The sequence below is a fragment of the Vespula pensylvanica genome, chromosome 2 (assembly GCF_014466175.1).
Source record: "Vespula pensylvanica isolate Volc-1 chromosome 2, ASM1446617v1, whole genome shotgun sequence".
NCBI classification, from domain to species: domain Eukaryota; kingdom Metazoa; phylum Arthropoda; class Insecta; order Hymenoptera; family Vespidae; genus Vespula; species Vespula pensylvanica.
In genome coordinates, this window is record NC_057686.1 from 11161329 (window position 1) to 11176939 (window position 15611).

The window sequence follows — 15611 nt, forward strand, 5'->3', positions numbered from 1 at the left end:
CTCTCTCTCTCTCTCTCTCTCTCTCTCTCTCTCTCTCTCTCTCTCTCTCTGATGCGTGCATCATCGTGGAATCTTATTTCCAACGAAGTATTATGTACAACGTATTTAATTATATGAACATTCGATTATTCGTACTATATATATATATATCCTAAGATAATTAAAGTTATAGTCTCACGTCCTTTCGTTAGAACGTGCACATATTTAAGAAAGTCAAATCGTAGAAAACTGATTTAAAATAAACTATATATTTTTTTTCTTTTTTAGGAATGGAAAAGCACATTCGATTTTCTTGTTTTTTTTCTCTCGTTATTAAGTATATATCCGTCTCGATTGTGTCTTGAAGCAATCACGCTTTTCTTGCATACAGATATAGACAAGTTGTAAGCAGACAACAATATTGACAAAACATACGTATTTTCGTATTGAATAATCGTTCCAATGGAATTATTATTATGTATAAGTTCAAGTCAGCCGATTCATTCTACTTTTCTTTTTATACGAATAAGGTATATTTTAATGAGAAAATCAGTTTGCACATTGTATCATTATAATCGATATAAGTAATAATTTTATACAATTCCCAGCGGCACCTTTGTTGTTTGTGTGTCACATGGATACATGCACAAACGATTCATTCCCATACACTACACTTTGCTCTCTTTTAAAGATTGTAAATAGCTAGTGTTAAAAAATAGCGCCTTAATATGCACACCACTTATATCATCTTCTTCCATTATATTTTTTCGGTACACTTTCCTAGGCTATAAGTCCTAAATTTTTTTTTTTTTTATGTATGTTTTTATTCACTTTTTTATTTTTTCCCTTCATCCTACCGTGTTTTTGAACTGCTCTCTTCTTTTTCTTTCTTCTTTCTTCTTTTTCTTCTTCTTCTTACGATACGTTTCTTATTTGCAAAGATATAAATTATTAATTCTGTGTGTGTGTACGTTCGTTTATAATAATAGGAAGAACCACAATACTCGTATCATCAGACTTGATTATCTATTATCAGAGCTTCGTAATCTTTGAAATTCTCTTCACTTAAAATTGACCCACTCGTGGCTGGTTTATTTATTTATTTATTTTTTTTCTTTTATTTGTTACCTAAATCTTGTGTAGCACTTTGGTTGCTTTTGCGGTGTTTCTTTGTTTGTTTGGTGTAAATAGAAATATAACACAACTCGTACAGTTTTCTGATCTCGATAATAAGACAACATATTTTCAGTTCCATTGTGTGTGATCAATATCATATTTCAGAAACACTGCGAGATATTATAAGAAATACGTTAGTATCTTTTTAGCTTACTTTTATTTATTTATTTTTTTTTTCTTTCTTTATTTCAATTTTGAACCATTTCAATGAATTATATATAATAATTATCTTGCATAGATTTCAATGATCTGCTTTCTATATACAAATGTGTTATACAAACGGATCGAAATAGTGACGATGTTTGGATCTTATTCTATCAGCAATACATATATAAATAACATTAATTTATATTGTTATTAAAAATATAAAAATCTCTTTTAATCTTAAAAAGATTAATGCCTGATTCGTTTTAACATCCAAACAAATAATAGATAACTAAATCATTTGGTAAAATTATTTAATGATAAAAGAAAATGATTCTTTTTAATAGTAAAATTAATTATTAAATCGCAAATTTATATTTAAACACAATATTTCGAATTTTGATAATAACAACGATTATTTGAGATTGTTTATTTTATTAATTAGTTATCTCTAAAACGTTTAGCTCTGAAAAGAACTTTGGACTATTGAGAAGATTTAATAAAAGGTAAGACTCTACTGCATTAAAAAGACTTAAAAAAATTTCCGCGTTTATGAGCAAATTATGAGGATCAATAGCGCATTTATTTCTTTCTTTTCTGTTTTTTTGTTTTTGTTTGTTTTAAATAGAAAATGCTGAAAAACGATTGAGTGTAGTTGTGCGCGAATTATGTAATATATATATATATATATATAGTCTAGAATTTCATGGTACGATATAAGCCAGAAAATAAAAGAAGATTGTCAAATACAAACGGATACATAATGACTATATTTGAAATACGCTATACATAATGAAGATAAGGATTAATTATTAATTATGATACAGAGATAAATGCAAGATAATTATTATATATAATTCATTGAAATGGTTTAAAGTTTAAATAAGACCAAAAAAAAAAATAAATAAATAAAAATAAACTTGGAAAAATACTACCGCGTTTTCCTAATCAATTAATTGAATAATTGACGATGATTATTTGAAATCTCTCGCGTTATTTGATTTTTTTTTCTGAAAATTAGTTTAGTTTAGATAAGACCGTTATTTCAAATAACTATCAATAATAACAGTTATTTGAAGAACTTGTATTATCTGTAAATAACTGTTTATTTATCTTTTATTCGAATAAAAAGTGCCCAGCTCGTATTCCTTCTAAAACGATGCACCGTCAAAAGGTATCGGAGTTCACATTGCTTGGGCCGTCTTCGACACTGGAACTATCCTCGGCTTCTTGTAAAGAAATGAAGAATGCCGTCAGCGTCATGATAGCTACACTATGGCCTTCATGTTCTGCCGGATCTTCACCTTTCTGCCATGCCAAGAATGCATCAGAGGAAATAATATTATCCCCTGATAATTTGTTTATTATGTTCCTTAATATACCTATAAAACATACAACATAATTATTGATTACTTATGAATATTTTTTTTGTCAACGATATTGCGATTACAACAAAACTAAACTACTTACCGCATGGAAACTCGATTTTTGTCATATGTGCTTGAATAGCGTAAAGGCATTGCAATTCTAGTACTTCATCAGTATCGACGAATCGATGAATTAATAATTGCAAATTGCTGAATATGTGCTCATTTAACTTCCACGTTTCATTAAACGGTACTACAAAAATAATATATCAATTATAAAAATGAGGAAATTAAATAGACTGTTTTCTCCAAATTGTTGTAGATATTACAAATTTGACGATACATACCTATGGACGTTTCTAAAATGGCAGTCATCAATGTCCTTATGAATTTAGGATCCTTAACTCTACTACCAACATTTTCCTGTAACAAATAAAAAAATACATATTAATTTTTCTAAGGAGAAACTTCAAATCCCAAGCAGGTTATATTTTGCAAGAATACTTACTGTTATCCAACTACTTATTTCATCAAAAGTATTCTCTTTCATAAGCCTTTTCAGTTGTTCATGAATCTGTTGTAAACTAAGCTCGTCACTGCTAGAGCTTTTGGCACTATTATAATCTCCAATCAGGAACTCTAAATGCTAAAAGAAATAATAGTAATAATAATATTATAACAATTGAAAGTAATATTCCTATTAAGAATAAACTATAAGAAAATAAATGAAATTGCGATGGAAAATCTTACATATTCCTTAGCAATCTTGTCAATATTCTCTCTTTCCGGATCGATAATATCATTCAATGGAAGTCTGCTTTGGTCCCATTTATCTGCAATCCATTTGGATCCTTTTTCTTGGGATAATTTCGCTAATAACTCTCCGAGAAGTTTTCCTGCACCACCTTGATTTCTTAAACTTACAAATATACTGCCCATTTCAGATAATGGCATTACTTCGTCTTTTATTGGATGAGCTGAAAAGAAAAATAAATATCCAAAGTGACAACAGAATATATTTTACCACACGAATGACTTTGAATTCTATTAAAAATTCAGGCCTGTTGAGCTATAAAATCCCGCATGGTATTATATCCTATGGTATTGTATGAAATCATCATAAAAAATTTTATATAATTCAGATGCTTTGTTCACATATTGTGAAACAAAAGCACTAATAAAGATATAACTTGATAAGGAGTAATACTTACTTAATACTTCTGCAAGGTAAGTCCAAATCTTTGGAATATCAATAATTAGATCATCCACAAATTCTAGAACTTCGCTGAACCTATGAAATAATCACGATTGTAAATCTTTGAACGCTCACAGATAAGTATTGATTTATAGAAAATATTATTTTCAGTATCCTTTTGGCTATATAAAAATAACATCAAGATAGAAGGTATCTTTTCTCGAAATGAAAGATATCATCACTTAAATTCACTTGAAAGAAAGATGAAAATATTTAGAACACAAATAGTCGTAACACTCACCCTGCTTTCAAATGTTGTAAAGGTAAAATGTTTCGAGCAATCAATTGTGACATAAGTCGTGAAACTCGTTCTCGTTCGGCAGGAGATTTTTCAAGAACGAAGTTAATTGACTCACGCACGAATTTTGTAAATGTTGTATTATCAAAAGTCTGGCTCACATCAGAGATAGCGTTCTATAAAAGTACACAATAAAATAAAATATAAATACTTGCTTGTGATTACGAACAGATATAATCGAATGTAATCAAATGTATTAAAATGTTATAATAACCTGTCCTCTCTTTAATATATATAGTAACGAAATCATAGTAAATTAAATTTACATTGTTATTACGATGGATTAAAGAGAAGGTATTGCGTAATATAGCACGCCAATGACTCAAGCATCTCTTAAGATAAAATAGAGATGGATCTAAGGGGCGTGCATAAGTTGAAGTTAAGTACAAATAAAGAAAAGTATTATACACAAGCCAATGATTATCAAAGTGTAAAATTTAAAAGTCATATATTTGTCTTCTTAATATGGTTTAATATTTGTTTGAATGATTTAAAAATGTTCTTTTTTTTTTTATATATATATATAATAATAAGCACTGAAAAAGCAAGTATATTTATTCTTCAAAAATAATTTTATGTATTGAAAAAATTGTAAGTATAGTATATAAGGAAATATAATCAATATCTTGTCATTTTAATATCTCAAATAATTTAGATCATTTTTATAATCATTGGTTCGTATTATATCGAAGTAATAAAATATCGTTCTTGTGAGATCGAATACAAACTTACCTCTAAGATGTGTTCTCTTAAATAATCCTTCAATATAGAATTAAACGCTTTCGTAAACGCTTCTTCTGACAATGGAGGCTTCAGCCCACTAGACACAGATTGTGATGCAGATTTCAAAGATTGTGTTGGCATCGACACGTTTTGACTTTGAGAATTATCTAACAATGAGCTTTCTCTACTTGACGATGCACTGCTGCTTAATTGATGGCTACCGTTTCGAGAACTCCTACCATCTATAACAAATACACACATAAACGATTAAAATAATTACTTTTTTAAATTATATTTACAGATAATCGTTTTATATATAAACTCAGTATCCTTTTGGCTATAAGTACTAACACCAAATCTCATATAGATTTTTCTAGGAAAATAAATTTCTCTCATCATATTAAATAATAATGTAAAGATAAGTCAGATTCAAAAATGTATGCGCTAACGTTTTATCTTCACAATAATTCTCATTGTAATAATCATGATATAAAAGATATTTATATCAAAAAATATATAAATATCAAAAACATATCTATAACAATTTGTGAATACGTACCATAAGAAGATTTGTAGTCTCGTCCATAATCCCTAGGTCCGGTTGATCTCGATCTAATATACACATAAAAAAAAAAGAAAATATTCTAAATATGATTGAACAATAAACTTAATAAATATATATCTAGGAATAATACAACTTCAGAATAAATGTTAAAATCATATAAAAAGTAGAAGATTCAGAAACTCTAGTCTGTTATGGAGAATCATCATATTCTAAATATCAATCAACGATAATAAAATATGAAAAAGATATAATATATATGTACCCAGAAAGTTGAAGCGGAGGCATTCTCCTATCCTGTTCTATGGCAGTAATATTTTCGAGACAAGCAAATTTATTAGAATTTATTGTCTTAGCGTTATTTGCGGAAGTCTTCCACATATATACGTTCCTACTACCCAATATTAAATCATCCACGGGAGTCTAAAAAAGATATTATTCATTCGAAAATTCTATCTCTTACTGACTTTTGACGTTATAAATTTTATTTTAATGTATCCCTCACTTACAGTCTTCTGCCTTAATTTTGCTGTTTCAACAGAATAGGTTTGCCTCGTCCTACCTACAGGTTGACTCCATCCACCTTCATCTGCAGGCCCAAATCCTCCTATAATATAAGATTGTAAAGACCTAATGTTCATTTAAAATTACATTATATTATTGTATCATTTTAAATACCAATATCAGGATATATGTATTCATTCATTTTTCTATCAAAAACTCTAGTCTAGACAAAAATATTTATATCATAAATACCGGTTTTATTGCTAATCACTATATTTTTTTTATTACATTTTATTAAAATATAACATCACAAATTAAACGCATTCAAACTTACGATTCCTTTTTCTATCCGCATTGCGATCATCTTTTCTAGGTGTGTTCAACGGTGTATTGGTAAGTTGAGTATCGAGTCTCTCGGATTCAACTTCTTTTTGAATTTGATCTATCGTTTTTGGATTACTATCGTCTCTCCTTGGAATCCATTTATTAGCTCTCAAATCTATAACGTCTTGCAGCATAAAACGAATTCTAGAGCTAATTTTACCATGTCCACGACGACCAACAATATCTTGCATCTTGCTAAAATATTCTTGCATTTCCTAATGAAATAATCATATTTATTTATAGATATTTTTCTCATATCAATTTCTCATCATATTAAATAATTGATTACAAATCAAAGCAATTTGTAATCACGAAGAAAAAAAGTATCCACTCACCTCAGATTTCCCTTTGGATTCTAAATCTTTTCCAACGGTTGTTAGTAGTTTACATAAACACTCAAGACTATCTTCGTCATTTTGATCTAATAAATGATTTATGCAACGATGCATAATGCCAGTTGTTAACATTCCTTGCTTATAAAGTTCACCGATAAATCTAGAAACGAAGAGAAACGGATACGATGAAAAAATATTTCTTAAAATTCCTAATCACATGGATCATCTTACTCATTACGATTATAAATGTCTTACCGAATATTTCCTACAGATTTGATACGTATCCTACGTTCCTCCTCTTCAAGCTGTAACTGTAAATCCTTTTTCTTTTCCTACAAAAAAAAAAAAAGAAGAAAAAAAAAAGAATTAATAAAAATATAAAATAAAATTCACATTGATAAAAATCAAGATATCTTAGGGATATTTTTGTCAGATTAAACGATATATTTAACAACGTACAGGATCGTTACATTCTTCTATTTCTTTAATTTTACTTGCTCTCGAAACTTCATCAATTGGATTCTTTTCAAATTCTTTTTGGCATCGGCTAATAATCAGTTTTCTAAAAGTAACAGAACTTTCTGCTTGCTTTCCTCCACTCTTATCACCGCCAGATGCCTCCATCATAGCAAGTTCTTTACACATTAATGCGTATGCAACTGAAAAACTAGGTTCATCAACAGCCTGAAAATAAATAAATAAATGAATAATGAATAGCTATCTATTTTATTAATGCTTCATAATAATTCATTTATTATTGCTTCATAATAATATTATACTTGATACAATTGAAATATTACCTTTTCAAAGACTAAGTTGATTACACCTTGTAGTCTTTCTTGTGTATCAATTGTTAATGATCTAACTTGATCAATTAATGTATTAAATTTCTGCGGTGTAAGCTTATTTAGAACACTACGAACACGCTTGTACAGCGCTTCCGTTTTAGCATCTTCCTCGCTTAAATCGAGTTGCTTCATTCTAGTAGGGCGCCATGCATTCTCTGTCTCTCTCAATTTTACATCTTCTCTAAGAGATAGAGAGACATGAATAACATTTGGTTTAGTTGGCTTTGATTTCCCTGAAGGATGACTCTTTCGATTTGTAGGTGGCTACATATAAGAAAACAATTTCTATTTAAACTAAACATATCACTGAATATATTATATAACGTAATACAGATTTATCCATTCAGTAAACGAACATTTTTCGTCAAACACGTTCGGATCACTACTTTCATTCTTTAGTAATTCATCATTAAATATTATATCTATACTGTCGCATTTGTAATATATATTATTCCTGTTACTTACCACACCACGTGCAAGTCCTGATTTGACAAATCCAGGGAATAACGATTCTGGCCTACTTATACTTGTATCTTTAAATGATCTAAAATCCATTGTACTGCGAATCTACAAAGAAAAAATATACGTGATATAGAAATATACGATTTTGACGATGATAGACAAAAATAGTATAATAACTACGATTACTTTTTTACCTTTGTATTATCTTTCAGAACAACTTCTAAATCCGGTAGATTATTCGGTTTAATTTTACTATTTGGATCATCTTGAAGTCGTATTAAAAATTCACGATCGTAAACTTTTTTACCACTCTTATTTATCGGACTCCATTGATCGTCCTTATATGTATACTTTAGTGGTATAGAACTTTTTGATACAACAATGTCCGTTGTTGGAGATTGAGGTTCACTCTGTTCGTTTGATTTTTCCACTGTTGGCACAGGTAGAATCTTTTCTTCGCTAGATGCTTGAAACGCAGAAATTTTCATATTTTCTTCGTTCTTCTGCGCTACTATTGTTTCTAAATCAATATCCTCCTTAACAATTGCATGATCAACAACATCATTAGGAACTGACTTCATTTGGGCATTACTACACGTATTTTGAGATTTTAGAATTTGGGAATTGTCTTCTATCTTTGAAGACACTTCCTTAGTTATCTCCTTTTCACTTTTTAATTTCTCAATAATAGGAGTTTGAACAGGATCACTTTCCTTAACTATATCTGGAATCACATGTTTCTCCACTTTAGGATGGACAGCGATTGCCGTTTCCTTTTCTTTAAAAGACTCATAATTGTCTTTTTCTTTAATTTCTTTTGTCATTTCTCTAGCAGGTTGCTCCTTGTTTTCTTTTATCGGTATAGTTTCTTTATTATCTACTTGTTTCACTTCTGGTTTATTTATTGGAACTGTATTGACAAATGCATCCATATCTGTGCCTTCTTTTTCAGCTCCTTTTCGATTAAGCTCGCGAGGTTTGAGCTTATTTTTGCTCTTTTGCTTTTGCATGGCTTTACCTTAAAATAGAAAAGATAGAGAAAGATTTAGTTAAATCATGATTTTCTTTTACATGGACATAGAAGAAGATTTGCTATAATAAGGCATAATTTTCATTGTCATTAGAAAACTGTTACTTATTGCAATAGCAGCACCATTGAGAAGTGGTGCACAAGCTGCGGTAGAAAAGTGAGTATTCCGGCCAACAGCCAAAGATAATTATAGATACAGAGCAGAGTACACTACATAGCTTGACTTTCTACACTTGGACTTATCTTTATTTAAATGTGTTTCAATCATTAACAAAATAATTCATGATATATTTATTTAATGATTATTCATTATGAATTCCCTCATTAATTTTTCTAACTATATTGGCAGCATTATTTGATTCCTTTACACGAAATGACTAATACCACGAAAACGATTCATCGTTTCAAAATAAATATGAACACAATGGTATAACAATACGTTACTATTTCTTAAACCATATATTTTATTCATTTTTAATTTTAATTTTCTTCGCACAGCATGTAGAGACATTCCAATAAAGGATATATATTGTTAAATGACAGAGTTATAAAAATTAAAAAATAAAAAAAAAATATAAAAAAATAGAACAAGATAAAGAAGGATAAAGACGATTAATTAATTAGATCTTTCGTTTCTTTTTTATAAAATGCAAAAAAGAAAAGAAAAAGGAAGTACACTCGCGTGCAAGATGGTTCAATGTACCATGATCTCTGGAACCACGTCGATTGCGACTCCTCGATCTCGAGCCACTGCTCGCTCGAGTTCTGCTACTCATTTTTCCCCTTTTTCTCTTGCTTTCTTTCTTTCTTTAAGATTTTTCAATTCACAATCCCAACAAATTGACTATAATTACTCCTATTAGCGCGTCATTATAACGACAGTATAAAATAAAATCTTTATTCCTCATTCGATCTGATTAAACGTATTAAACACGTATATTATAAAAATTACATTGTGTCACGATATTAAATCCACCGCACAAAACTAAAGTTTCACTCCTCTCACTTCTTAGAGACTAGAACACCGATTTAAAACTTATTTATAAACCGAAGATCGAGCCAAAAACGGTAGTGCACGACTTCACGATTTCCGTGTGGACGTTGCAGGAAAATAAAAGATCCATTTCGCTATAAAAAAAAAATATAGTATGAGAAACGAGGACTAAATAATATAAGAAATACGTTAGAACATACACCAAATTTTTCTAACTATCATCACTGAATATACATATAAACACGCGCGCGCGCGCACACACACATATTATATACACATACACAAATTATGTATATATCTCGTTGAATAGAAACGATTTCATCGATTTACGTTATTATCAAATCCTTCTTGTACGATAATCGTTTAAAAAACTAAGAAAGAATCCTTGGCAGAAAGTTAGCACGAAACTAAAGAACACTTTGGAAAACACTTGGAAGGTATCCCCGTACGGCTTTCACGCATCTATTTTAACCTGTGAACTGGCGCACACCAACAGACGCGCGACATAGGATTTCTTAAATTAGTTCTGTTCGCCGGTCGTATGACTGAGCAAGCGCACTAAGGACCATTTTACACATGTAATTTAACCTACGCGTAGCATGGATTCTGAAGGATCCATGTGATTCATAGGATAATGATAAATATGATGATTATCGTATTATTGCTTCTTTTCGTCGCAATAAAAAATTATGTCATCCTATATCGATCATTTTTCTACAATTTTAATCCTCCATAACTCTATGTAACACTTCACCCTATTAACCGGGGAAAAATAGATATAAAATTTTGTCATTTATTCTTTTATCAAGAGAACAATGAAATCTTCGTGACGAACTAATTCGTCGTCCTCAAATCATTTATTATAATATTCGATCAATTTTATTTCATTTTATCGAGAAAAATTTATCACTGTTAATCGATCACGAGTATACTCGTATTTGTACGTTCGTGAAAATTATGTAATTATGAAATGTAAAATTGTATAAGTCGTTATTATAATATCGTATAATGGGATATAGTGTAATATCGTTTACTACGTGTTATGCTTAATTTTGATATATTGACAATTTTCTTGAGTTTTGAATTATTTTTTTGAATTAAGATTGAATAACAATCTTAATTCGATTATGTGAACATGGCCGTTGAAATGTATTTACTTTTTGCATCTGATAGCAAGTTATCAATGCGCTAATTGTTACTTTATATCTGAAATTTTGCAAATTTTTTCAAGTAAAAGTTATATTTACTTTATAGTATAAATAATATTATAATTTTTACATCATATAATTTGTTTGTAGATACGATAAAAGATTGTCTTATAGAGGTTTAATAAACTAGCTTTTGTTATGAACTATATCACCGATTACAATGAATAAAGAATATTATACTAGACTGTGTATTATCGTGTATGCGCTTTAAAAGTCAAAAAAAATATATATATTCCGATTAGAAACAATTGCGAATAATTCATCGATTTATTTAAAACGCATAATACAACGGAGAGTCCGATCATGGTTCCTGGTAGCGCAAGCATCGACCACGAGATGCCAGTTAATTCGATGCATGAAAGTAAGTTGAGTAAGATTTTATAAAAGCAGGTCGAGGTAGCTATCTCAAAAGAGCATTGCAATGAACGTACGCATAAGATTGATTTTTTTTTTCTTTCTTTCTTGTTTACTACTACCTATCTCTTATTTTTTCGCCGAGTTAGATAAAACGAACGAAACAGATTGGCCTGACATTTCTAATATTTAATATTTACCGTATGGTAAAGGAAAATAAAATCAGATCTTTAATTTATCGATTTAACTTTTCTAATATTTTCTGCAATATTTATATCAAGATTTATCTATCTTTTCTTCTTATAGTATAACTGTATATAAACTTATATATATATATATAAATCTATTTACGAAAGAACAAAAATAAAATATGATAATAAAAAATAAATAGAAAATGTTTTTAGAATGATATTTCTAAGTAATGAATATAAAAATGGATCATAGATCACAAAGGCAACATCTCCAATGAACCATGTAAATCTTTCATGCGATTAGAGAAGTTTCAAGGTTACCGCCGAAAGACAAAGTATTTTTTGCACAGACACGACGCGTGCTCTTGTGAAACGGCTTTAACGGAGGTCCTCTAACCGTAGCCATGCGTATGCGTGACTCGATATACGTTCCCGGCCATGACCCCATGCGTTCTAAAGACCGTTCACGGCGCATGCGGTTTTCTTCCAAGAGAACGACGGAGGAAGAGAACGTCTGGAAACAAATTCGAAGCTCTACCATCGACTACGACCAGTTTTATTCACGATTATTCGCAATTTTTCTTATTTTCAATGGCCCAACGAAAAAAAAAAAAAAAAAAAACGGATCTAAACAATTTAACAATTCACACATTCATTTCTTTGGAATATAATCACGAATAAGAAAATGATTTATACAAAAAATTAATATATCCCAGAGTATCCAATTTAATTGAAAAAATCTATTATCTATCATAATAATAATTATTCATATATTCCACTATTCAAAATAGAAATTGATAATCCAAAAAAAAAAAAGAAAAAAACTGAAAACTATTGTCATTCCAATCAAAGCCATGAGATCCATATTCGAACGGCCATGTTGTTTTAATCGTGTTCGTGATCCCTTAATGAACAATTTTATAATTAAACATTTTTCAACAGGATTTTTCTGTTATCTACAAGATACTAAATATAAAGATGTTTTTTCTTTTGTATAATCCTTTATAATAAGCATATGTTTCGCTAACCATCGACGAATATTCTACCGTCACACTGTACTTTCGAGTAAAAGGCATGGCGAGAACAAAATGTCGGGCCCACGTTGCGGCGTGACGACATTTTTGGTTAGGTTTGATCGTACGAGTAATATATTAAAGGAATGTGTGCCTAGTTACCAAAGAAATATTTTAATATAAACAGATTTCTATGTATATACATATTTAGACAGTAAATCGTGTGTGTATGTGCGTGTATATATTATATATATATACATACATTTCGAGTAGACGGAAATTTGCCTGGTTGTTCTGTCGTCGTTGATGTCGTCACATCCGCTTTGAATAACTTCGTATTAAAAAGTACGACGAATGCGACACGTGTTAAGTACAAGAAACGCACTTATCTCTCTCCAAGGATTAAAGAAAGGATTGAAAGATTTGTTCAAATTCGTATAAATATAAATAAAAGGAATAAAAAATAAAATAATAAAAAACAAAGAATGTAAAAAAAATTGTGAGGTGCGAGAAGCGTGTAAAGGGCGCTAGTCGGTGATTAAATTAAAGAATACAAAAATTAAAAAAAAAAAATATGTACAATTGTTAAATTTCTTATAACATACAAGTACATAGAGACCAGTTTCAAATTTAAGTAAAAATCCATTCAAATAGCTTTGATATCCGTTCAGAAGCTTGATAAGAAAAAAGAACTTGAAAAATATTACGGATTAAAAATGAAAAAGAAACGTATGTATAAACGAGCAAATGGACGGACAAGTGGATGATAGAGGAGGACAAGGAGAAGGAAAAAGGAAAAGGAAACAGGAGAACGAGACGAAACGTACCCGGCTGGTACAGCACGTGCCGGCTACTGGAAGAACTCGACGCCTGCTCGAAGAGCAAATCGCCAACGTCTCCCTCCAGCGACCGAATGTGGTACCACTTTACCTATCGGCCATATTCGGGAAGTTCCGCGCGTTCTCGTAATTCGTCGTCAACCAGTTTCGCAGCAACCAACCAGTCTAGTCTTTCTCGCATCTCTTTGTGTCGCGTTGTATTAACAGATTTTAAATTATACGAGTTTTCTCACGAAAATGCGTGCGCGGGAAATCCCATATATAATATTTCAAAAAAAAGATGATGATAATAATAATAATAATAATAATAATAATAATAATAATAATAATAATAACTTGAAACATTTTCAAATTCAAAGAAACAAAAGCGATCAATATATCGAACACTACTCGTAGTATGTTTTTCATACTGACTTTTCTTCTTGTATTTAAAATTATTATAATTTATCGCATTAACAATGGTCGTCCTTCCCATGTGCTTTCTAATTATCAAAAATGTAAAATTTATTTAAATTTAATCGATTCGAACTGGACGGTTAATGTTTCTTGCATTATTTGTGAAAAATTTCTGAAAATATATGAAATAATATTAAAAACTCACCCTTCTTTTTATTTCCCATTTTGATTCAAACAGAATCACCACTATATTCGACACGAATATGGGAATCGAGTTTTTATACGGAAAACTTTTGTTTACTCATGAAAGATGCACTACGACATTACATTCCAAAGAAATTTGACAATGAAATATACGAGAGACAAATAAAACATTTTTCGATGGTTAACCAACCATACGGTTGTTTTCAGCGACAAAGAATCGTGTGTATACTTTCGCCATTGTATTTATACTACGCGATGCACACGAACGAGAAAACATGATTCTTTTAACTAGAATATCCACTACGTCACGACGAACATCTTTTCAGACATTAACCGTACTATCGATGTCTATCATTCATAAAAAAAAAAAAAAAAAAAAAAAAAAAAAAAAAAAAAAAAAAAAAAAATCTTTTCTCGATTGACGTAAACAAAATTTTTATTCGTACATTAAATTCTTATGGACATTTTTTTAAATATCCGTTGTTAGGCGAAATAACACGATGCAGCACAAATTAAAGAACGTTTTCTTCCTATTAATGACGACGCATTTCACTACCCCTTCGAACTATACACGCGACCGGTATTAAAGGACTAAAGACGGGCGCATGATTTTTAGGTTAAGTTTGTCGAATTCTCCTCTCACACGTTTCAAAAACCCACAAGTCACCGATCCATACCACACCCGCTTCTACCATCTATTCACCCTCTCTAAACGAACATATTCTCTCTCTCTATGTCTCTCTAAATATTTTTCACATTCTTTTCTACTTCTCTCTTTTCTTCCTGTTCGATTCCACTTTCACTCTTCTACCTCGCAATACGACGACGACGACGACGACGACGACAACGACGACGACGACGACACAACGACGATGACGGACATGCACATAATTCACTCAAGGAAGCTACCTTGCCAACAGAGGGCGAGTAGTCGATATGCTAGGCACAGCGCATACGCCGACATCCGTAAAATCTTTTAGTATAAAGCCCGTTTACATTGAAACGAGAGAGAGAGAGAGAGAGAGAGAGAGAGAGAGAGAGAGAGAGAGAGAGAATTTTTAGAACCATAAACCAAACTAATTCCACGTTAATTTCACGAAAATTACTTTTATATTATTCGAAAATGCAACAACCTCTAACTATTTCGAAATTGAAATAACGAAAATAATTGAAATGCAATAATAAATATGCCGTCGTGTTTGTTATACGAATGGCGTGCGTTGTATGCCATATTGATCTGTTCGTAAACGATCTTCACAAACAATCATTAATTTTGATTTGGAATAGTCTCTACTGCTTGTGTATGTATAAATAATTATCAAAGAAAAGACGAAAAATGATAAAA

The 15611-nt window shown here is 30.4% G+C and overlaps 1 protein-coding gene across 1 annotated transcript in view; it reads right to left on the minus strand.

The window, feature by feature from the left end:
- Positions 1-232: 232 nt before the first annotated feature.
- Positions 233-15611, minus strand: part of LOC122637723 (eukaryotic translation initiation factor 4 gamma 3-like) — a 28973-nt gene continuing 13594 nt past the window's right edge. Inside the window, exons 8-25 of the mRNA XM_043830056.1 lie at positions 8232-9055; positions 8041-8142; positions 7528-7839; positions 7187-7411; positions 6983-7059; positions 6728-6887; positions 6343-6607; positions 6014-6111; positions 5770-5927; positions 5502-5554; positions 4952-5184; positions 4163-4335; positions 3878-3957; positions 3417-3643; positions 3175-3312; positions 3014-3089; positions 2770-2919; positions 233-2681 (exon numbers count right to left, since the gene is read on the minus strand). Of these exons, the coding sequence (XP_043685991.1) occupies positions 2467-2681; positions 2770-2919; positions 3014-3089; positions 3175-3312; positions 3417-3643; positions 3878-3957; positions 4163-4335; positions 4952-5184; positions 5502-5554; positions 5770-5927; positions 6014-6111; positions 6343-6607; positions 6728-6887; positions 6983-7059; positions 7187-7411; positions 7528-7839; positions 8041-8142; positions 8232-9055 (3566 nt within the window). The 3' untranslated portion in view covers positions 233-2466. The remainder of the gene's footprint in view (positions 2682-2769; positions 2920-3013; positions 3090-3174; positions 3313-3416; positions 3644-3877; positions 3958-4162; positions 4336-4951; positions 5185-5501; positions 5555-5769; positions 5928-6013; positions 6112-6342; positions 6608-6727; positions 6888-6982; positions 7060-7186; positions 7412-7527; positions 7840-8040; positions 8143-8231; positions 9056-15611) is intronic.